General features: G+C 44.0%; 1 protein-coding gene across 6 annotated transcripts in view; it reads right to left on the bottom strand.

Annotated features, from left to right (window-relative positions):
* Nucleotides 1-1155: 1155 nt before the first annotated feature.
* The window catches only part of DACH2 (dachshund family transcription factor 2), a 492287-nt gene continuing 468337 nt past the window's right edge, over nucleotides 1156-25105 (bottom strand). For all 6 annotated transcript variants that reach the window (XM_039489729.1, XM_039489730.1, XM_039489728.1 and 3 more), the window contains 3 exons: nucleotides 23523-23666; nucleotides 20387-20452; nucleotides 1156-2269 (listed from right to left, as the gene is read on the bottom strand). In XM_039489729.1, the coding sequence (XP_039345663.1) occupies nucleotides 2232-2269; nucleotides 20387-20452; nucleotides 23523-23666 (248 nt within the window). In that variant the 3' untranslated portion in view covers nucleotides 1156-2231. The remainder of the gene's footprint in view (nucleotides 2270-20386; nucleotides 20453-23522; nucleotides 23667-25105) is intronic.

Genomic DNA, 25105 nt, shown 5'->3' on the forward strand with positions numbered 1-25105 from the left:
AGTACCATCACTTTTTGTACAGTTAACACAACTGAAAGCCCTTTAATCATCTTTGGATGCAGAGCACAGATATTACTTCCATAAAATATATGAAATATCTACAGTTTAAAACAATTTAAGGGACGTTTAACTTCAATTTTATATGCTCCTGTCTAGCTAATTTTGACTTGTTAAATGCATATTCATATACTGAGGTCCAAATTCAGCCCTCACTTGCAACACCTGACTTCACTGTACTAGAAGACACTCCACCTTGCATTTGGCCCCCACACCAGAACTATGTCATCATGCCTGTATTTAAGAAAGAGGAAGCTGCTTTGTTTTTCTGAAATCATCTATTTCTAATCATACCCTGCTTTGATACTAGTCCAATTTAATTGTGTGTGTGTGTGCATGCGCATGCATGTGTGTAAGGGTAGTAGTGCCACTGAACTCATGTGAGTAAAGGAAGTAGACTCTGACATTTAATCAGTCGAACTAAGTGAGAAATATATATTGTGTGCACTTTGTTCCTTATTTTATTCTTTTCTGGCAATTGGGATGCACTGCATTTTGTACTTTAGTTTTTCACTCCATGTTCTGTGGAATAGTTGCAATTCTTCGTGTTCATGATAAAGAATCACAGATCCCCTATTCTAATACTCCTGAACAAGGACCAGTGCAAAGAAATGGCAACGTAGATTTTGATCAGCGGGCAAATTCACCACTAGTGTAACTCAGTAGACTTATGCCTGCTGTGCCAGTGATGAATTAGGGTCAGAGGCCCAAATCCTGAGCTGCCATAAATCAGTTTAGTTGCACTGACGTCCGTGGACCTATGCTGATTTTCATCAGTTGAGGATTGGGGCCAGAATCTTCAGTGGAATTCCATTCAAAATCCATCAACACTATTACATAATCAGTTGAAGTGGCTTCTGTTGAATTACTAACAGCAGAGGAATCTCTCTGCATAGCAAAGGCTGAGCAGCATCCTGCCTCCACAGTGCTTTCAACATGGGAGCAAAGACCAGATGGGGCATAGAAACTGAGGCTTCCCATGTTGGTAGTGCAGAATGCAACCAATACATTATTCATAGCCAATGCTTATCTTGTTCCTTTGAAAAATCTTATATCACTGGTATTTATCTAATAATTGCATAAAACATCTGTGAATGAGGGAGTAGAAACTAAACTGATTGGTTCCACCTAACCAATGCATCTTTCAATTACCTGTTTGAGCAAAGGAATGACTCAGGTAAGTTTTCAAATAGGTGTGGAATCTGTGACGTATAATAATTAAGAAAAATGCTTGATACCAACCCCCACTCTTTATTAATTCCTTTATCAAAATATGTATCCGTGCAAAATATCAGTTTTGAATTAGGATAAAAACTGTGGGAATCCATGTCCAAAAAAACAAAAAAAAGATTTCCAAAGTCAAACAAAAAGTTTTTAATACTGTATTCTTAGCAAGAACATTTTAACAAAGAATGTGTACTTTAACTTAATATGGTACAACAGAGAAACCATACTTAAAAGTTTCCATTATCTAACATTCTACTGCATATTCATTTTTTATCTTAAAAGACCAAAAGCCAAGCTGAACTGAGCATAAAAAAGCATCAATTATAATCCTCATATTACGTCAGCTATTAGGGTTTAGCTCACACTCTTGAATTGGTCATCTAATGAAAGGACAATTTTTACATCATTGTTTTAAAAAATGTACACACATTTTTCTTTAAAACGTAATATACTGAGTATCAGCTTCAGTAAACAAAGCTTAATTTATAAACACAATTGAAACAGCTCTATGTTGAACAGTTTCAGTGATAAACTGGACTTGTATGATGTACAGCCAGTGAGGACATTTGCGGCTTAATAGAATCATTGTGCCATTGCTATACAGTAATCACTACCGCCTTTAAAAAAAAAGTTAGTTCTTTTGGGGAATAATTCCTTTATGTGCTTAAAAATACTACAACTTCATTCTATCTTCTGGGACCTAAAAATGATCAGTTGCAACAGGCTTGGTTTGGTATGGTAAGCTTGTAAAAAGTCTCGGTATATCTTAATGACAATACGGCAGTTTTCGATGCAGCAACAGTAAATTGCTTGAAATTGTCCTTCAAGTTTCATGCTACAAATCCTTCACACAGTACTGAAGGCATCAAAGGTTGGAAGGGATGTCTTTCATGTACTATACAGTCTTCAAATAGTGATCATTATATATTTTTCAACAATAGCTTCCTTCAGTACATAATAGTAGGTTTGACATATGTTCTGTTTTCTGAAAAAAAATAAAAAGTTGGTTACATAGTGATTTATATATTTTATAAATGAAACATTTAGCGTTCTTTAACCGTGCAGTTTAAATTATCTGAGCTGTAAGTGACAGCTCTTGGTTCAAGTGAGTGTCTTTTACCTCTGGAAAACAGGTGCCCATGGGGCATTATAAGGAACTAGAAATATAGACTCTTATGTATGTCACAGTTGGAAATAAGCTTAGTATCCAAGCAGATCCACCTAATTGGTGCTTTGACTATCCTCCTATATATGGTATGAGTTGCAGACTTTCAAATTGGTTTACAAATGCTTGTAATCCCAGCTATCTCTCATTATAAACAAACACAGTAGAGGCTGGACATTAAATATTTAAAATATCCACTGCCATGTATCACCTCAGCTCCTGTTGCCATCTGCTGCCCCATCTGACGTCTGCCATCTTTTCCAACCTTAGCTTTAGTCTCAAACCAGCTCCCTCCTACAAACCCATCACAGCCCCAGACTCACACCATCCCCAGCATACCCTCCCTTGCTAAATTCCACTTATGACTCCTTTCAATCAAACCCAGCCCTGGTCCTCAAGTCATGATCCCTTCTCCCTCCACAGCATAACTCCCTCTTCGTGGCAGCTGTGAGTATCTGGGTTTGGATTGTGCATCCCCTGAAAACTGGTAGCTGCTATCAATGACTTGACAAATCCCAAAAAGCTGGATTTAATCATATCTCTAATTTTTACTGCCCCCACAGGACAATTTTTAAACCAAAGGGGGAATAGTTTTAGTTCAAAACTTAACAGTGCACTCCATGGCCAAATTCCACACTGACAGTCTGACGGCATTGTATTGCAAGGGATCTGCAAGGCAGATTTTGGTCCTACACATTTAAAAAAAATGGGGAATTGAGAACAATGTTCCGCTTCCCCTCCAATTCCTGACTGACTTACCACCTCTTTGTACCTCACACTTATGGTACAGATTCTTATCTCTGCACTACAGCAGTCTGGCTGCTTTGTAAATCCATTGCAATCAGCCACATTGTAGAATCTGGTATGCGGCTAGTGAGACCAAATATGGTTACAGCAAAGAAGAGAAAAGCCACTGTTCCCTTAGGTATAAAATCCTTAAAACTTAAATGACAGTTTTTCCTCCTGCCACAATCTTTAAAAAAAATTAACGTCTGTTTCAGAGGGTAGAACCATGACGTACTTAACACAGTGTTCAGAGTACCACAGAAATTAATGTAGTTTATTATTGTGCAGAGTTTATAGTTTATTATATGTGGCTATTACAGACCCAACAAAGCCTTCTGCAAAGCAGTGCTATTGAAGAATAAAACTACACTGAAAATCAACATGGTAAGAGCCATAAATCAATATGTGTTCCTTAGAAAAATGGTGTTTCACTCAGAACACCACCCTCCCCACACAAGTCATTTAATTATTGTCTTTATTTGAAGAGACAAACAGAAGTCCACCCACGCATCTCATAAAAAAACTTGCTTGGGCACAGAGCCTATCATGTGTGATTTTCACATTCAGCAGCTTTAAGCCCAAAGACAAATAAATGATAAAAAACCCACAGAAAGCCAAAGTAATATGAATCCATATTCCTAGCCAATAAACACTGAATCAACAATTCATGCAGCTAAACCTACTAGTTCTGATTCTGAAGATGGTAGCAAAATGATAATCTTGAGTAGCATTCTGTATAATGTTGACATCTATCCCATGACTGTTTTACATATGCCAATACTGAATACTCATAAGGAAAGAACCAGTATTGACCCGCTAACTGACACAGATCCTTGGAGCAATCTCAAAGTTTGCCACATTTCAATTTCAAAATGCATTTCAGCTATAATATGAGTGATTTATCATTTAGCAGTAGCTGTCAAAGTAAGCTCCTAGATAAAACAAAAACATCTGGAACCATAAACAGAGGAGAGCTGTAGCTGAATTTTAATCCAAATCTGACATGCTCACTTCATTAGGAACGGGAAACAGCTAATTAGTAATTGAATGTTTCATGTTTTTAAGAGGGCTCCTACTCTCCATGCAGAGATGATCTAATATATATTTTGGATGTAAACAAGAATAAAGATCAAGAAGAGCCAGGGAAAAACATCTCCCAAGGAATGTCTGAGAGCCAGGGAACCTCAGCAAGAGTTAGAGAAATGATAACATTTAGAGTGATAGCCGTGTTAGTCTGTATTAGCAAAAAAAAAAAAAAAAAAAGAGGAGTCCTTGTGGCACCGTAGAGACTAACAAATTTATTTGGGCACAAGCTTTTGTGGGCTAAAACCCACTTCATCAGATGCATGGAGTGAAAAATACAGTAAGCAGTATATATATTAAAGCACATGAAAAGATGGGAGTTGCCTTACCAAGTGGGTGAGTCAGTGGCCTTGTTAGTACTGACCCCCCACTTGGTAAGACAACTCTCATCTTTTCATGTGATGTAATATATATATCTATATACTGCTTACTGTATTTTTCACTCCATGCATCTGATGACATGGGTTTTAGCCCACGAAAGCTTATACCCAAATACATTTGTTAGTCCCTAAGGTGCCACAAGGACTCCTCATTGTTTTTGCTAATAACATTTAGTCTTAAGATTTATAGGAGAATGTTTGGGGAGTGAGTCAGTAGACATGCACCTCTTGTGGCTTTTTTTAAAGCAGATTCACAAGAGTTCCTCATACTGCAGTCTGTAGATTATGTCTCCCATTTTAATGTATGTTTAACTAATGGATCGGTACTCATCTGGACCTATTGACATAGCAGATATTGATTGTCCTTGAAAATCATAGAAATGCCTTCAAAAGGGCCCTATTTAAGTCTCAAAGGCTTAGCTCATAGTGAATATGTGGGAGCCCTGATTCAGTAACACAAAAGCTCTGTAATCTGTAAGGAAGTGGCTTCTTTCCTAGTCCCCAAAAGCAAGATTTTCAAAGGTATGTAGGTGCCTAAAGATGCAAATATGCACTTTTGTAAAGTCCACTAGGAATTTGGTGCCTAATGCTCATTGACTTTCATTTAAGTTAGACACCTAACTCACTTTAGTGTAGGGCTACTCTACAGCCATCTGTATGTCAGTCAGGGTAAGACTGAAGACGTGTGATCCCTGACCAACATACCTGTGCCAGTGGAAGATCCTAGTGTAGTTGCAATTATACTGGCAAAACTCTGCTTTTTCCAGTCTAGCGTGTTTGTCTCATGGTGGATGGTTTGCTGATATCGTTACATCCACACTGGGAGTACTTTGCGGGTATAGTGTACCAGTATTCCTATACCAGTAAGACCCGTCCTTAGACACTCTTGAAAAATCCCACAAAACACTGATCTGCAGCTTTAGGCCCCGAATAACTTTTGTTTATCTGGCCGCAAGTGTACATAGCATTCAGAGAGCACATTCACAGGGTTGGGTTTATATGGCGAGCTGGCTGAATACTGGCTTTTCAGTTAACACACAATTCCAAAAAATATAAATAATAATGTATTTTGGATTAACCTGAGAATAAAATGTTTAATTTTTTTTTTAATTTCACTAGTTTCAGGTCAAACAAAATGTTTTCTTTTGGTTTTTGACTTTTTTTTTTAAATTGTTTAAAATATTTATGTGGCAAAAAGATAGTAATTCAGTCTGAGTCACTGCCTCAGGACAAAAGTTATTTTGTTGAGGGGGAGAGGACATGAAAGATCTCATGAAAGAGTTCCTTCTTCTCACTACAAACGAATTAAACAGAAAGCCTTTGTTGTGACATGGTGTCCAAGGATTCGTGTACTTTTACAAATACATAAACATTTCAAAGAGATTTTTGTGGCTGTTTTTTAACATTTCACAAGCCTTTCAACCGTGACTTATACCAAATAGACTGAAATGCCTTTTGGTCTACTAGTCAGTAACTGGAACAATAACGCACTAAACCAACCCAGTTAGGAAAATTTGGTTTAAAAATGTGAAAAACAGCTACAATTTTTATAGAGCCATCTCAATAGGAAAAAGAATAGAATTGTGTTTTAAAATTTCTTAAACTAGCTCCAATTTTGCAACTGTTTTGTAAATTTGAAAAATAGGTACACTTGGAAGAATGAACAGTTCAGCTAGTTCTCCTCACTTACACATAGGGAGCGGGAGAGGCTGTGTGTAAAAGCACTCCAATCAGTATGTAATTACCCAGCTGTACTAATTTACTCTCCTCTGCAGTGCATGCTGGGTGAAATTCACCCTATGCAAAGGGCTAGTACAGGGGCTATGCGCTCTTTAAGTTCCACATAAACATTAGTGTGTGGTTTCCGTGGCACTTAAGTGAAACAAAGGCCTTGTATTGGCCCTTTGCATAGTGTTGAATTTCACCCTGAGAGATTATGTGACAAAAGGCACTAGCAAAGTGCTAAATATACACTTTGCTGAATCTGGACACAATTAACTGGAAAACCTGCTTTTTTCAGGATATCTTTTAGGGAAACCATAGCAGCAACTGCTGCTCAGTGTTAAGACTAATTCCACTTCACTGGTTTAAGGTGTTCTACCTAACATAAAGCACTTCTGTTAAGGTGTAGTTCTGTGGACATCTTAAATGCAGTATATTTCTTGATTTTATTCTTGGTAAAAGTTAATAACTCTATTATAAATATTTAAAATTTGAGGGTCGGCAGTGATTATGTAACTTGTATGAGGGCAATATTGTCTAGTGATCTGGATTTTAATGCTGAAACTGGCTTGCTATTTAAATTTTGGCACTAACTTCTCTAAGCTTCAGTTTTCCAATCTGTTAAATGGAAGCAATGCCATTACTTCACTGCATAGGAGTATTCTGAGGCAAAATGAAGTAGTAGTCACACAGTGTGCTCTTAAAGACAAACAGCGAGGACTAGAATTAGACCTCCTCATTCCCAGCCATTCTTCTAGACCTGGGGCTGTCAGGGTTTGTTTTGTTTTTGTTTTTGTTTTTACACATTACAGCTCTATTTACCACACAAAGTTGAGACGCCCTGTTCTAGCATATTTGCAAGTATACCACCAGTAGGTATGTGGAGTTTATATTCAAATACCAACACTTCATTCAGAACTGGCATTCCCTTAATGACTTTGGTGAAGCTTAGTGCTTATAAATGTGATTCTGAATATGTAGGCTCTGGCATATTATGGCCATCCTGTGTCTACAAGGTTCTGTTTGGCAATATACAGATAATGAGTAATTTAAATATTTCTTGTTTCAAGAGCACTTATCAGACATCAGAAACAATTCTGTATTACTAGTTGTGCTATTAAACATCACTGTATGGCATTCTGTAATTCCACACAACCCCCACCTACAAGAAGTTAAAGTTTTAAAAGCATCCTTGATGCGGTTTGTGGAAGAAAGGCAATGAAATACGGACAAAAATTCATAGTACTGCAGAATATTCAGTATCTCTTCCCCGTAGCCAACTGCAATCCACATACCCTTTTATAGCATTTTATGGTATTATATAGTCAAGATTTGAATAAATCTGTGTTCAATAAATGTGTTCTTTTATTAGGTTTATCCCTTAATCAAATATTCATTTATGTGGGCTTCATTCTATTAAAAATGAAATTATACAAAGGTGAGCAAATCTGTAGAGTTATAGTAGTTTAAAGCTTAATCTCATTCTCTAGGGGTAATATTGACAATATAAAAAGTGCATAAATGATATTCCCTAACACTGAAAAATGCTTATGAGCCCCCTGTGCATGTTATACTGTTTTACAACCTACAGTGAAATGCATGACTCGCTTAATAAGCAAGACCTTTAGAAAGCTTCCCCCCACCTCCTGCAATGTATAACATATGTAAAGATCTCTCAGTTTCTCTGTGAGCCAAATCCTATATTAATTATTGTAATTTTCCTGTAGGATTATGTTTTCTTTCCAATGGTCATTTTGAGGTATGTGTATCTCTCTTTTTTCCACAACATAATTGTTTAATAATTTTGAAGGCTTAATTTATATTAAACAGAACAAAATCTACAGGCAGTAGTTACTATTTCCATATATATTCACATTTCATACTTAATTTATCCCTCTTTTTTTCTGCAAGCTCATTTGTTCTGGTCCTTCTCCTTCCCCCACCCCCAAACAAGTGTGCGAAGTCTGACATTTTCAGCCTACTGTTCTTGACAGTGCTCCTTTAAGAAAAATGAGGGAGGCAAATAAGCATAGAGCTCTTTAATAATGTATGAGAATTGTAAGCTCCTAGCTGGTGACTAGCAAACAAGCTGCTTGGGTTTAGAAGTCTCACAAGATGCATATAACTTTTGCTATCCTTATATCAAGTGTAGGCTTAGTTTCTGATGCTTTTGTTATAATACATGGAAGAGATCATCTGACACTTTAATAATTGAACCATTACAATATTTTTTTCAGAAAAAAATATTCTTGTAACTTTACAAAATTAAGTAGTACAAATTAACCACTGGAATCCTTACTCATCCATGATAACCAGGGCTGAAAACACCAGTGGATCCACTGACTTTCTAAAAGGAGTTCTTGGCAAGGGGGGAGGTGCTTGGACTAATTTAGCAAAACAGAGAGGTATCATGTGTCTGCCTGGGGAAGCTACCACTATGTAGGGGTCTCACAAAACAAAAAGTTCCATTGAACACGAAGGAAATGACAGACACACTAATTTTTTTTTTAACTCTACTAACAGTTTAAGGAACCCTGCAGAAACTACCAATGCAACCAGAGTGAGAATACTGCTTAATGGGAACAGGCATGAATGAGACAAAACAGGATACATAGAAGAGATAAAATGAGGCTTGGGCAGGAGATGGAAGATATTTGAGAGCTGGCTGGGCAGCAGTAGAAATATTAGGGCTCTATTAAATGAAGAGGCAAGGTGCCAGTCTCAAAAGTGCCAGATCTGATTCCCTCATCACCGCCCTACTTTCACAGGGCTTGGCCTGTTCCTACTGAAGCTCTGGCATTGACTTCAGTGGGAGTAGGACTGTGGGACTCAGTCCCACAAGGTGCCGAACTTCTCTCTTATAAGATGCTGAGTATCCTCAACCATCACTGAATGCAACTGGTTTCAGTGGGAGTATAGGATGCACCTGGAGACAGAATTCGGTACAGTGACAAAGTGGTGGACTAAACTGATTTTTTTTTAAAACTGGGCTGGTTTCTGTTTGTCACAGAGGTTTGATTTTACAATTGTCTTTCATATATTGGGATACTAAAAAAGTTACTGTTGGGTTCCAGCAGATTTCTGACTAAATAATAAATGGCAAAATAAATTCCAAAGTTAAATAGTCCTTTATCTTTGCAAAATGTGTAAAGAAGCAAAAAGTTATTGATGTTTATTGACAGTCCTCTTGTTAAATATATTCCTGGCTTTTTCAAAAACAAAAATTACAGTAGCATTGTGTCACCTTGCCCTTGTACTTTATTGTGTATTTCTCAATATATTTTTTTAAATTTCAGAAAGGTCAGTTCCCCAATAGTGGCATCTGTTTACTTAAATTTAGGGCCTTCATACTTTTTATGTTGGTTCACCTGGTATTAATCTGTTTATTAAAAAAATAAGATAATGTGCTTTGATGATTGTATCAATATCCCCCAACAATGAAATACAGTCATACAAAAGTTAACTAAGGTATAAACATGCAAAAGGAGAAGTCTCCCTGCGATCATAAAATCATGTTATTTTCTGTTCAGCAGTTCATGTTACTGCTGTTCATGCTAATTAATTAAAGGAGCTGTTGCTGTAATGTGCAAACAGGGAATCTGAGAAACTGAGAGGGCTTTTAGGTCTCTGAGTGAAGTTAAGTCAATCTGGGTGCGGGCAATCAAATGTAATGAAATCACTTGTCAGTGCTAAGCTTGCAAAAACTGTGAAGTTTGACTAGGGAGTAAAAGGATTATAATTAGATTTCCAATAGGATAATAACTAAATGGCAGAAAGCAGTAAAGAGAAAATATTACTTTGTTAGCTAATGGTGCTGCTGTTCAGTTTTAGTTTTTATCAGCACACTTGTAGTTGCGCTAATTTAATTTGCTTTTATCAGCAAAAATGCACTACTCAAATGGTACTTGAATGTCATTTGCAAAAATCATTGATCTGAAGGTGCACTTAATGACACCCAGTATGTTTATTTTATGTGAAACGGAGATTGGTTGATAAAAAGGTTGATGTGCTATCTTTCTGGCCCACAAGTAAGTTATGGAAAGAGGAATGGAACGGTATTTGTGTGCATGCATCGCCCTTTCCTTCACCATTCAACTATGCAGTGGACATCAACACCAGAGCGACTATTAATTTTGTATTTTGCCAGCTGAAAAGATTTATCCAGCTTAAGCCATACTCGGCTGATAGATTAAACATTTAGGAGGATTGTGGGTATAATTACTGAGAAAGTTACAGGTCGGACTATTGGGACAAAATTTCAGTTCAATTAACAGAGAGAAAAGGAACCAACTAAACTGAAAAGATTTATAAAGCATATCAGAAACCTAGTACATGAACAGCTTGCATTAATAAAATCATTTTAAGAAATGAGCATAAAATATGATTTGACTTAATTACTGTGAAAGGTGGTCATGCAATATTTTTGTAATTCTCCTTTAAACCGTCTTAAGGAGATACTGGCAGTGGAACTAATTGAATTTCAAAGGAAAGGCACTGTGTGAATGATAGATTTCTCTCCAACAGAGCTATTGACAACAGAAAAAGAAAAGTCCTCACTGATGCCAGAGATTTTTGCTATGAGCTGTAGATATTTTTTTGAAATAGCTTTGTATTAGGGATGCATGAATTGTTACCCCCACAAACAAAGCAAGCAAATAAGATGGTGATGGAGAATATATTTAAACTGTTAAAGACTAAAGGGCAGTTTTAGCTGCCAAGTTTTGTAAAAGTGTAATCAAAAGAAAATGGAAAAAGATAATACAGTATCAGCATAGAGTAAAAGGACATGGGACACAGAGTTACATAGCAGAATTGCAGTGAAAGCCAAAACAAACCTTAATACTGTATTAGCTAGAGAGGGCTTCGTAATAGCCATTTTACAAGCTCATTGTGGATTTGTAAGAGAACTATCTAAGCTCACAGCACTCTTAAGTATGAACAGAATTGTCTGGAAGGGCTCCATGGCAATCATTTGTTACTGGTGATATACTATGTTTAAGATGAGTTCTGATAATATTTCTACTCTTATTTCTATGCATGAGGGAAAGAAAACCTTTTTTTGTGCTTGGACCTAACCTTCTGTTAGAACTGAAACTGTGATTCTGTAGTGTTTTTAATACTAGACAGTGTGTGCACCAATATACAAAAAGATTCTTGGATTCTAGCATTTGCAAAATTCCAAAATAATTCTAGCAGGACATTTAGCTTCATCATTGTTAACCACTATGCTTAAGAAGAATGGAATTTTATATAATTTTGTGGACCCATTTTAAATAACACGAGAACATTAACTTGAACAATATCAGATGAAGACAATTATTTGCCCAGTTTCTGACAGATTTACAACTAAAATATACAGAGCCCTACTTTATGCAGTCATTTTTATATTTACAGGGGAGCACCAAACTGGGGAATGCTCAACCTAGCCTCCCACTCTCGAATTCTATCATTTAGGGCAGGGAGGGGCAAACTTTTTGGCCTGAGGGCCACATTGGAGTATGGAAATTGTATGGCGGGCTATGAATGCTCAAGAAATTGGGGGTAGGAGTGCGGCCTCCGGCTGGGGGTGCAGCCAGAAATGATGAGTTCAGGGTGCAGGAGGGAGCTGGGGATGAGGCGTTTGGGGTGTAGGAGAGGTTCCAGGCTGGGACCGGGAGGTTTGGAGGGTAGGCGGTGGATCAGGGCTGGGGCAGGCTGTTGGGGCATGGGGGGTGAGGGCACTGGCTGGGGGTGTGGGCTCTGGGGTACAAGAGGGGGCTCTGGGCTGGGATCGAGGGGTTAGGAGGGCAGGAGGGGGATGACAGCAGGGGATTGGGGCGCAGGTGGGGGCTCAGGACGGTGCTTAGCACAAGCAGCTCCCAGAAGCATGTCCCCCCTCTGGCTCCTATGAGGAGGCGTGGACAGGTGGCTCTGCATGCTGCTCCATCCGCAGGCGCCACCCCATCTGTAGGTGCCACCCCTGCAGCTCCCACTGGCCAGGAAACGTGGCCAATGGGAACTGCGGGGGCGATGCCTGTGGACGGGACAGCGCATACTATGTAGGAGCCAGAGGGGAACCATGCTGGCTGCTTCCTGGGCGCCCTGTGGAGTGGGGCAAGCCCCCCGACCCTTCTCCCCGGCGGGATCTGAGGGCCAGGTGTGGCCTGCGGACCGTAGTTTGTCATCCCTGATTTAGGGCCTGATCCAAAGCGTACTAACCCTGCCCATTTGAAAATGTTTGCTTTTTCTTCAGTTAAATATGGAGATTTACTTCCTTTTCTGATAGGATTCAATCACACCTTTGGTTCATACCTCCATTGTGTGAACAACAATGATGTCAGTGCATTGGGGCTTCGTAAAGACAATGTAGGTATATTTTTAATTTGCCAAATTTAGTGGGAAGATTCCAACTATTTCTTTATTTATGAATATTAGTTTATCTAATTTCCAAATTTCAATACTTACAGCAAAAATAATCATTTATGTGCAATTATGATTTTTCCAAATTTAGTAGGTTACTGAAATTATCATTAGAAATACAAAACTAGTAATCAAAATGTCAATTAAATCATTTTAAAGAATATTCTAGGCAGAACTGGTAGCACTGTTATTAAGGTTGCATGACACTTTCCATTAGAAGACCCAGAAAAGGTTGCTTATTCCTTTGCCAAACTTTAACTGTTTCGGCTGAAATTTTCCATGCTGGATGTTTGCCTCAGAACGTGTTTGTCTGAAAAAACATCACCTAAAATTGTTACACCATTTCCAAGAGCAAGGATTGGAAAAAAAGTCATTGTTTTGCCTATTATTTGGGTAACCTTTTGTTTGAATAGCTCTAGAATTCTGATGAATTTCAAGTCTCTGTTGCAAAGTAACAGGGGATGACCTTTGTGTGAGGGATATGCCATGGGTTCAGAAACGGACCGATGAAGGTCAGGGAGAGAAAAAGACGGTTACTCACCTGTAGTAACTGGTGTTCTTCGAGATGTGTTGCTCCTATCCATTCCATGTAGGTGTGCGCGCCGCGCGTGCACGGCTCTCCGGAACATTTTTACCCTAGCAACTCCGGCGGGCGCTGGCGCCCTGAGTGGCGCCGCCATGGCGCCCATTATATACCTCAGCCGGCCCGTCCGCTCCTCAGTTCCTTCTTGCCGGCTATTCCGACAGTGGGGAAGGAGGGCGGGTCTGGAATGGATAGGAGCAACACATCTCGAAGAACACCAGTTACTACAGGTGAGTAACCGTCTTTTCTTCTTCGAGTGATTGCTCCTATGCATTCCATGTAGGTGATTCCCAAGCCTTACCTAGGCGGTGAGGTCGGAATGAGACGTGGCGGAGTGTAGCACCGCAAAGCCGAAGGCTGCGTCGTCTCGAGACTGCTGTACCAACGCATAGTGGGAAGCGAAGGTGTGGACTGAAGACCAGGTGGCTGCTCTACAAATGTCCTGGATGGGAACATGGGCCAGGAAGGCGGCTGACGAGGCGTGCGCCCTCGTCGAGTGTGCGGTGAGTCGGCACGGGGGGACGCGAGCAAGCTCGTAGCACGCTTTTATGCAGGATGTCACCCAGGATGAAATCCGCTGTGAGGAGACCGGTTCGCCTTTCATGCGGTCGGCCATTGCCACAAAGAGCTGTGCGGAACGCCGGAAGGGCTTTGTGCGGCTGATGTAGAAGGCGAGGGCCCTGCGGACGTCGAGGGTGTGGAGCTGCTGCTCACGAGGCGAGGCGTGCGGCCTTGGAAAAAAGACCGGGAGGAAGATCTCTTGGTTGAGATGGAAGGCCGACACCACCTTGGGGAGGAAGGCTGGGTGTGGCCGAAGCTGCACTTTGTCCCCGTGGAAGATGGTATACGGGGGACCCGCCGTCAGGGCGCGGAGTTCGGAGACTCGTCTGGCGGATGTGATTGCCACGAGGAAGGCCGTCTTCCAGGTGAGATGGAGCAGAGAGCACATGGCCAGGGGCTCGAAGGGTGGGCGCATCAGCTGGGCGAGAACCAGGTTCAGATCCCAAGTCGGAGCAGGCGGACGCACCTGAGGGTAGAGACGGTCTAACCCCTTGAGGAAGCGGGCAACCATTGGGTTGGAAAAGACGGAGCAACCATCTATAGCGGGCCGAAAGGCCGACAGTGCTGCCAGGTGCACCTTCAGGGACGAGATCGCAAGACCTTGGCCTTTCAGGTACCAGAGGTAATCGAGGACCGTCTGGATAGGGGTCGAGAACGGGTTAAGACCTCGCTGATCGCACCAAAGCGCAAAGCGTTTCCACTTCACGAGGTAGGTAGAGCGTGTCGAGGGTTTTCTGCTTTCAAGCAGAATTTGCTGCACCGCCGCCGAACAACCCCTCTCTGCGTCGGTCAACCACTCAGGAACCAGGCTGTAAGATGCAGCGACTGCAGGTTCGGGTGACAAAGCCTGCCGAGGTTCTGAGAGATGAGGTCCGGCCATAACGGCAGGGGAATGGGATCCCGAATCGAGAGCTCGAGGAGCAGGGTATACCAGTGCTGCCTCGGCCAGGCGGGCGGCGAGTATGACGCGGGCCTTGTCCCTCCGCAGCTTGAGTAGTACTCGGTGGACAAGCGGGAACGGAGGGAACGCGTATAGGAGGGGACCCGTCCAGGGCATGAGGAACGCATCGGAGATGGAGTCCGGAGCCCGACCCTGGTACGAACAGAACCTGTGGCACTTCCTGTTGGTCCTGGAGGCAAACAGGTCTATTTGGGGAAATCCCCACCTCCGGAAGATGTTGTGAGCCACATCGGGGTGAAGGGACCACTCGTGGGAGGCGAAGGACCTGCTCAGACGGTCGGCCAGCGTGTTCTGCACTCCTGGTAGAAAGAACGCTTCGAGGCGAATCGAGTGGGTCACGCACAGGTCCCATAGGAGCATCGCCTCCTTGCACAGCGGGGAGGATCGGGCCCCGCCCTGCTTGTTCAGATAGAACATGGCCGCCGTGTTGTCCGTGTATACCGCTACGCAGCGGTCCCGGAGGTGTGCCAGAAAGGCGAGACAAGACAAGCGGATCGCTCTCAACTCCCGTACGTTGATGTGGAGGGAGAGTTCCTGGGCCGACCAGAGACCCTGGGTGTGCAGGTCTCCCATGTGAGCCCCCCATCCGAGCGCCGAAGCGTCTGTGGTCAGGGTGACCGACGGGCGAGGGGGGCGGAACGGAACCCCTGCGCAGACCACCTCCGGATGCAGCCACCAGGTGAGCGTCTGGAGAGTGGGGTCCGTGACCGTGACCACCATATCTATAGGGTCGCGGTGGGGGCGGTACACCGATGTCAGCCACATCTGGAACGGACGAAGCCTCAGCCTCGCGTTCGCGGTCACAAAAGTGCACGCCGCCATGTGACCCAGCAGGCAGAGGCAGGACCGCACCGTCGTGGAAGGGAAGGCCTGCAGGGCCCGGATGAGCGAGACCATCGTCTCGTGTCGAGGACGAGGGAGGCAGGCTCTGGCGAGGTTGGAGTCGAGGACCGCTCCTATGAACTCCAGGCGCTGTGCCGGAACTAAGTGGGACTTCTCGGCGTTGACGAGGACGAGAAGGCTGAGAGACCGGAACAGGTGCAGTATCTCGGACACCTGAGCTGCCACCAACTCTTGAGAGCGACCACGAATCAGCCAGTCGTCGAGATATGGGTACACGTGGATTCCGCGACGACGGAGAGCTGCGGCCACGACCGCCATGCACTTGGTGAATACCCTCGGGGCAGTGGAGAGGCCGAAGGGTAACACCGCAAACTGGTAGTGCACCTCGTTGAGGACGAAGCGCAGGTAGCGTCTGTGGGGGGGGGTAAATTGCTACGTGAAAGTAAGCATCCCTCATGTCGAGGGCGGCAAACCAGTCTCCCGGATCCAAGGAAGGGATAATGGACCCCAAGGTTACCATCCGAAACTTGAGCTTGCACAGGTATCTGTTGAGCTCCCGGAGATCCAAGATGGGACGAAGGCCTCCTTTCGCCTTGGGGATGAGAAAGTATCTGGAGTAGAATCCCCTGCCCCGCCTGCTGGGAGGCACCTCCTCGATGGCACCCACAGTCAACAGAGTCTGGACCTCCTGTAAGAGGACTTGCTCGTGAGAGGGGTCCCTGAAGAGGGACGGGGAAGGTGGGTGGGAGGGAGGGGGCGAAATAAACTGCAGGCGGTAGCCGTGCTGGACGGTGCTGAGGACCCAGCTGTCCGATGTTATAGCAGACCACGCTGGAAGGAAGCGGGAAAGGCGACTTGAAAACAAAGGGGATGGATCCTGGGGGGAGAGTGGTGGGCCGTCCTCGGGCGTCCCATCAAAAGGCCGGCTTCTGAGCCTGCAGAGCCTTGGACGAGCCCTGAGCCTGGTTGCGCCGTCCCCCCGACGGTCTACGGCGGAAGGGGGCCGTGCGGCGATTGTTAAACGGCCGAGTCCTGGCCTGGTTGAAGGGTCGGTAGGGCTGCTGATGGAACGAACGCCTCTGCGTGGCCGGCGTGTGCATGCCCAGTGTCCGTATTGCAACCCTCCCGTCCTTTAGGGTCTGAATTCTGGCATCCGTTTTCTCAGAAAACAGGCCCTGCATGTCAAATGGGAGGTCCTGGAGGGTGTACTGGACCTCAGGTGGGAGGGTGGAAGACTGCAGCCACGCAACGCGGCGCATCGTCACTCCGGATGCCACCATTCTAGCCCCTGAGTCCGCTGCGTCCACGGCCGCTTTAATCAGGGTTCTGGAGGTTAACTTGCCCTCTTCCAGCAGCGCCGAGAATTTGGGGCGGGAGTCCTGAGGGGTCAGCTCCTTGAATTTTGCGAGGCACCCCAAGATATTAAACGCATATCTGGACAGTAGGGCCATCTGATTCGCGATGCGGAGTTGGAGACCTCCCGCCGAATAAATCTTACGCCCCAATAAGTCCATGCGCCGGGCCTCTTTGGACTTCGGCGCAGCGGCAGGTTGTCCGTGACGCTCGCGGTCATTGACTGACTGGACCACCAGAGAGTCCGGGGTGGGGTGTATGTAAAGGTATTCGTACCCCTTGGGCGGGACGGAATATTTTCTTTCCACGCCGCGCGCCGTGGGGGTGACGGAGGAAGGTGACTGCCAGATGGTGGCATTGTTCTTCTGGATGGTGCGGATAAACGGGAGCGCCACTCTGACGGGGGCCTCGTCTCCCACGACATCCGTAATAGGGTCATCGACCTCTTGGACCTCCTCGATGGGCAAATTAATGGCTTTTGCCACCCTTCGGAGAAGGTCCTGGTGCGCCCTGAGGTCAATAGGCGGGGGCTCTGATGGCGACGCCCCTGCCACCGCCTCATCGGGAGAGGAGGACGAGGAGTGGCCCGGCAGCACCTCTTCCTGTTGTTGTTCCACCGCCTGGCGATCTGGTGGCAGTGAGTCCTGCCCTAAAGGTGGGCCGTGGGCGTCGGCTTGTGTCGGTGGAGACGGGGGGGGTCTACTGATGGTGGCCACTGGCACCGACCGCGCCGAGCCCGGCTGCCTGAGTGGCAGGGGAGGCCCCTGCTCATATTGCGCCCAGGGTACCCAATGCCCCCAATACTGGGGTCCATGGTCCGGTGGAAGCGACCCGGCTCTGAAGTCCACCACACTGCCCTGAGGGGAGGCAACGGAGGGTTCCCTCGAAGGCCAGGGTGGAGCAGTGGCGGCGCCTGGGCGGGCATCCAGCGCCGGCGTGAGACAAGCCTCCGGTGTCGAAGGTCGGTGCCGGCCATCTCGGGAGGCAAGTGGCGAGCGGGACCTTCGCTCCGCGCGGTGCCGGGAGCTGGACCGACGGCGCCGGGAGCTAGATCTCCGGTGCCGGGAAGGGGATCGACGGCGCCGGGAGCTCGACCGGCGGCGCCGGGAGCTCGACCGGTGGTGCCGGGAACCGGACCTTGAGCGCGATCTGCGGCGCCTTGAACGGCTGCGCGAGTCCCGATGATGTCCGCGGTGCCTGGACGCGGACCTGCTGCGGTGCCGGTGACTTCTCGACCGGGACCTGGAGCGCCGCCGGGAGTACGACCGGCCCCGCGATGGAGAGCGGTGCCGGGACTGCGACCGGTGCCGAGACGCTGAGTGGCGTCGCGATGTTGATCGCCGGCGGGATGGGGAGCGGTGCGGCGGTGACCGTCTCCGCGAGAGGGACCGGGATCGAGTCCGGATCCTGGAGCCGCGGTCGCCTCGGTCGCCCGGGGATGGAGGACGCATCATCGCTGGCTTGCCGAGGGACTTAAGTGTCCGCACCGTTGGTGCCGGCGGCTGATAGGACGGAGCCGTCGCCAGGTCGATTAGCTCCCTCGCCGTCGCAAACGCCTCAGGCGTCGACGGGATCCTCAGCTCCTCCTCGGTGGGCACCGGGGAGCTGGGCGGTGCCGGACTCGACGGGCCTTGCGGCGCCGGAGTCAATGGCCCGGTGCACTTTGCGTGCACTGCCTCAGCCTGCACCGTTTTCGTCGGAGGCGGCTGGGCTAACGGCTTCCGCTGCTGTTTTGCAGTGGCCGTCTTCGGCACCTTGTGCTTCCTCCCCGGGGAGAGGAGCGGTGCGGGTCTTGATGCCCGGCTCGGCACCGGAGCGGCTCGGTGCTGCCGGTGTGCTGCTCGCCGAGGTAGGCTTCGGCGCCGATGGAGCTGGCGCCGGAGGTTGGAGCGCAGACTCCATCAGCAACTGCTTCAGCCGAGAGTCCCGCTCTTTCCTCGTACGAGGCTTAAAGGCCACACAAATAGGGCACTTATCTGGCCTGTCGACTCTCGAGGCAGCGGAGGCAGGAGTCGTCGGTCGCTGACCGGCATGGGCCGCTGGCAAGCCGCGCAGGGCTTGAATCCCGGTGCTCCGGGCATAAGCCCGCACCGGGGCGGAAGAAGAGGGGTAAGCCCTCTAATTCCCTAACTACTAACTCTATACACTATATATATACAGAACTATAACAAGAACTTAACTAACTACTAACACTATATACACTAGAACTATGGAGAAACACTAGGGTTGTGGAGGTAAGGGAGCACTCCACTGTTCCAACTGTCCATCACGGGCGGGAAGAAGGAACTGAGGAGCGGACGGGCCGGCTGAGGTATATAATGGGCGCCATGGCGGCGCCACTCCAGGGGGCGCCAGCCGGCCCGCCGGAGTTGCTAGGGTAAAAATGTTCCGGAGAGCCGTGCACACGCGGCGCGCACACCTACATGGAATGCATAGGAGCAATCACTCGAAGAAGAACTGAGGGTATGTCTACACTGTATCTGGGAGTGTGCCTCCATGCTCAGGTAAAAGACACCATCTAGTTCTGCTCTGGTATGCTAAGAACAGCAGTGTAGATGTTGTGTAGAAGCTTGTCTGAGCTCAGGTGATTAGACAGTGCCACAACATCCATACTATTATTTTTAGCACACTAGCTTGAGAAGAGCTGGCATGTGTCTGTCTACCCAGGTTCAGAAGAACTGTCCCAGCTGCAGTGTAGACATACCATGAGAGGGAAAACACACTATGTGTGTAAACAAATAGGGGTATATATATAAAATATGTAAAGACACTATTCTTTGTAATAATTTTGGCATTTGGGCTTAGCTATATTTGCACTTCTAATGATGATTTTAAATATATACAGTATGTGTATATTTGTGTATATAATATACACACACACACACACACACAACCCTCTGATTTTGACATGCAGGTAAATAGAGGGACTAAAACTATCTCAAAAGATGAGAAATTCTAAAAGGCATGTAAAATCACAAGACATTACACCTTTTGGATTAAACCTACATATGTGCTAGTTTGGCAGTTAAGTATGAGACTTGCTTACACTGGATTAAAACTAATTTAATACCTGCACATCTAAATTTACTGTGTTTTTTAAATTGTTTTCTAGATTAAACAAAAAATTAACTAACAGACTGTTCTGCAATTTCTGCATTTGTCATCCGGCATGAAAAATTAGATCAAGCTGATACTGCATTGAATCTCATTTCTCTGGAATACCACAAATTATAGATTTTTAAATAACAGCGTGAAGTATACTGCACCTTGCATTGCTGCACTGTCATGTTGAGTTCCATTGTGTTCTATTTCCATGTCTGGGATTCCAGCTTCTGAAAAATGTGACACTTAAGATTAATGTCTTTGTCCTTCCTTGATGCAGCTTTAGAAAAATACTTATTGCAAACCAGGACGATCTTTAACTTTACACTAGTCCTGCATAAAACATTGGCATTTAACAGAATTTCCAGTAGTAAATTGTTTATCAAATGTGAAAAAGTATCACCAGTCTTATAGTGAATTATTTTTAACATACTTCACACATTCTCTGGTGATATGATAGTAATCAGCATATGTTATTAATATGTCAGTGAAATTCTCTTTTGGAGTACTGGTGCCATCTCTCACATGAAAAAAGTGGAAATTCAGATGTGGAAAATACTAAACTAAACTGCTTCATCCTAGCAGCGTACTTGCAAAGCAAAATATTAGATAGGGCAGCCAATGCCGTCAAGAGTGTCAAATGGTATGATCTGAAGCCATTGTACACTGTTACCTCCTTGCCCTGATTTTATGTCATGATAATGTCTTTAAAATATTCCCCTAAAGAAGACTAGCAGTATATCATATATTTGTTATAGTAATTTAAATGTTTTTTCTCAAGCTTGTGTTAACCTCTACTCTGGGTGTGTGTATAGATATATATCTATATATATCTATATATATCTATACACACACACACACACACACTTCAAGCAGCAATTGTACAAGATTTCTTTCCACGTCTTTTCTAAGAATGCTTTAGGTCCCATAGCAAAATTATATGTTTAATAATTTGAAATGTGAAGCACTTCCAAATCTCTCAAAGGAAACTCCCACCAAACTGATTGCGCTCTTATTCCCAAGTTAGGAGAGATGTTCTAACAATGTAACACACACACATATACACGTCTGAACCATAGTTTAATGCTGATAATGTCTTTGTAGACAGTGTTTGTGGGTACTTTGGGGCTCAAACACCCAGGAGTGTTGGGATAACAGATGCCACTATGCCATTCAGTGCCATCAAGGATTAACATGAGGAGTATGTGATTTGAATTCATGCCCTCCCGCATCCTGTGGAAACATCTGCTTTCCCTTTATAATACAGCACTTAGAAACTTTGGCAGAGCCCATTAAAAGGGACCTGCAAATATAGTTTAAACTTTAGAATTTTGTGCTAAATGCCCCAATAACTATTCTGCTAGTTTAAAACTTACCTTTATTTTTTCCTCCTTTAGGTCTGTGACATCCAGACTTGCCAGTACTTGTTTGGTATTATGGACTAACATGCACTCAGCTGGTCCCATCCCAACCACCACTAAACCCTCACTAGGGACCAGTGCAGGTCTACAGAAGAAGGTAAATTCCATACTGGTATAGTGTTGCAAAAATTTTAATATTTTATCATATCTATAAATATTTACAAAAAAAATATCACAAATGACTGTAGCCAAATGGGCTTTCCTTGCCTTTACTGGTATTTGTATGGGCCCAATGTCACCAGCAGAGTGTATGCTGGTGCATCGCACAGAGAGAGAGTCACTGGGTCTGAATGTCATGGATCTGAAGGAATAAATAAGAACAAAGGCTGCTTTTTAAACTAGCAATAATCTGAATGTCCTCCTTTCCTAATTATCTGGGGCATTCAGCACATATTTCTAAAGGGTTTTATTAACCTTTTAAAATATATGCTGTATGTTCATAAAACAACAAAATGATCTGTAACTAACAACAATATCTGTTACAGGGGCAGACCATCAGAGTTAATTAAAAAAAAAAATTCCTCACAATCACCCTTCAAATTTTGTGGGCATAAAATTGTACCTGCAATTAAATTGTGGTGTTGAGTGCTAACGAGCTACCTGATTTGCCAGTGAAATCAGATTAACATCTAAATACCAGCATTTGTGCTTCTTGCAGGTGTTAACTGTAGACATCTACCTGATTGCAAATTAAGTAGTTGTCTAAATGTCTAAAGGAGCACAATTAATTGTAGATTTAACTATATGCTGATAAAATTAGTGGAGTACTGACAACCCTGACATGATTTTCAGAAATGCTGAGCATCTACATATTTCAGTGAAGTCAATGGGAGCTGCAGATCCTTGGCACCTCTGAAAAAAAATCAAGCAAATGGATCTTAGGTTACATCAAAATTCAATTTACTCCAACACAGTCATCAGTTGACTGGCTGTGTAAACCTTTTGCTACAGAACTTGAAACCAAGTGAAAACTAGCTAGTTTCAGTTTCAAACACAGAAACAGAAGTGCTAATTTTTGTTCAGATCTCTTTAGACTCAATATTTTTTAATATCACTTGATAGAACTTGTCCTTGGTTATTCACACATTTCTGGAAATTAAGTTGTGTGGTTTTGTTTTACAATACTTGAGATGGCTGTTAACCTAAACAGTCACAAAGATTTACACAACGTAGGGCTTGTCTACACTGGCACTTTACAGCGCTGCAACTTTCTCGCTCAGGGGTGTAAAAAACACCCCTCTCAGCACTGCAGGTTTCAGCGCTGTAACGTGCAAGTATAGACAGTGCACCAGCGCTGGGAGCTGCGCCCCTCGTGGAGGTGGTTTCTGTAGAGTGCTGGGAAAACTCTCCCGCAGCGCTGTGCTGCGACTACACAAGCCATGTTAAAGCGCCGCCGCGGCAGCGTTTTAATGTTGCCAGTCTAGACAAGCCCGTAGTAAGCTTAATAAGTCTTCAGTTTGAACAAGTTCATAATGAGTTTGAACAAGCTGAACATTTAGAATGAAATTCAATAGTCATGAAACTGTGTCGGCACAGATGGGAAAGTCACAGAACCTCATGCAAACTGAAACGCACAAGTTTCACACAGCCCCAGCCACCACTGTTGAGAGGTTTCTAGGGTACTAGTGTGTAGTATTTCCTGGCATTCCTGCATTAGTTGCATGTCTGCCCTCCTCTTTCTTTCTAGATCTAGATCTTGTTTAATTCATGACCCAGAGCACTTGACTTAAATTTGTTTTTTAATTATGTCTGGACAAGGCTCATGTTTAAAAACTAGACTTTGTTTTTTGCATCTCTAGTGCTATTTTATATTTTCCAGCTAATTAGAACTGATAAACATAATTCTAACTTAATTGTCAAAGTCCAACTAAAACGTTACCATTTAACATCCTGAGACCATCACCCGACGTGGCCTGTTTAAGTGCCTGTTCCACTTGTTCTCTCCTCTTTGATTCAAACTCCAGGGCTTCCTGCAATTTTCTCTTTGCTTTTTTCTCTTTCTTCAAGCGCTTTTGAATTGTTGCTGGAAAATAAATGTAGTGCAAAGACTTCATTAAATAGTTCCAAGTAAGCTATAAATAATGCATTCATACCAAAGATACTTATCAGCTGACATTCAAGCTCTCTGGAGCCAGGAGAGGAAAATATCAGAAATGGGCCTGTTACAAAAATTATAGATCCATATCCAAAATGTGAAAATGTTTGGATCATTAAATTTTAAATGTCCTGATCCCGCTATCCTCAATGGGAGTGAGCAGTCCCATTGATGTCAGTATGCCATTCAGTGTAGGCAAGCATGATAGAATCAGGCTGAGGGACCAGCAGTGAAATTTGGACTAGTTTTGGATTTGCATTTCACAAAGTTTGAGGGAGTTTGGACTTGAAGTTTTGTTTGACACCCATTCTAATAAAAATTTAATTTCCTCAGTAATGACACAAGTGTCTAGCCTTCCATTCCAACTCTTCCCTTCGTCATTGAGAATATTAGACCCACCTTCCCCAATGACTGTTTGCTTTCTACATACAACTCCAATTATATTAGTAATGTATGCAAAGCAGGTGTCAGATGCTGGGGACCAGTGATATTCACATAGACATACCAGAGCATTTATTTACTACTTTGACATCCAGTGGTATTTTCCAATATTAAAGGAAATGGAATTTGCTATGTTTGAATTCCCAGGTACCATAAAATCTGGAATGATGAATAATAATATAAATACTATTATGGAGTTGGGGTGAAACCTCATTGAAGCTGGTGGGCATGAGACTGTCCTTCATTCAAGATAAATGTAAGAAGCAGTCAGATTCATTTTGGAGTAAAATGGCTGAAACCGCAGGAGCTACGACCACTTGCAAGGCTACTCAAAAGCTGAGTTATGTGGATGGAGGAACTGCACCAGGAACTGAATGCAAATGCAGGGGGTTGGGTATTGTTTGATGGAGGTGTCTGTATTTGTGAGCAGAAGCAGCCCAAGATATGCAGAGAAGGAGAAAGCCAGGAGACAATCAGAACAGTAGCAGGAGCGTATTTCTGAGAAAAAGCCCAGAGAGAGAGCTTTTTGGGCATAGTGTTAACTGGAAAGAGGCTTGGAACTGTCAGCAAAGAGACAGCCTCCTGCTGTTTGAGTCTTACTGTATTCAGGAAAACAGGCCTTTATACATTTGTGTTTAAATAACAAAACAAATCAGGATTGGATCTAAGAAATATCTGATTCTGTCATCAATTTCTCCTCCTAACAGAAACAACCCACCAGATCCAGAATTTTGGTCCAACACTCAGGTTAAAATAAGTAAAAGTATTATAAGAATAATACCTAGCTCTTAAATACTGCTTTTTCATCAGTAGATCTCAAAGCACTTTACAAAGGAGTTATGTATTATTATCCCTGTTGAAAAGATGGGGAAACCGAGGCACAAAGAAGTGCAGTGATTTGCCCAAGGTCACCCAGAAGATCAGTG

This window comes from Mauremys reevesii, linkage group 9, assembly GCF_016161935.1.
Source record: "Mauremys reevesii isolate NIE-2019 linkage group 9, ASM1616193v1, whole genome shotgun sequence".
NCBI lineage: Eukaryota > Metazoa > Chordata > Testudines > Geoemydidae > Mauremys > Mauremys reevesii.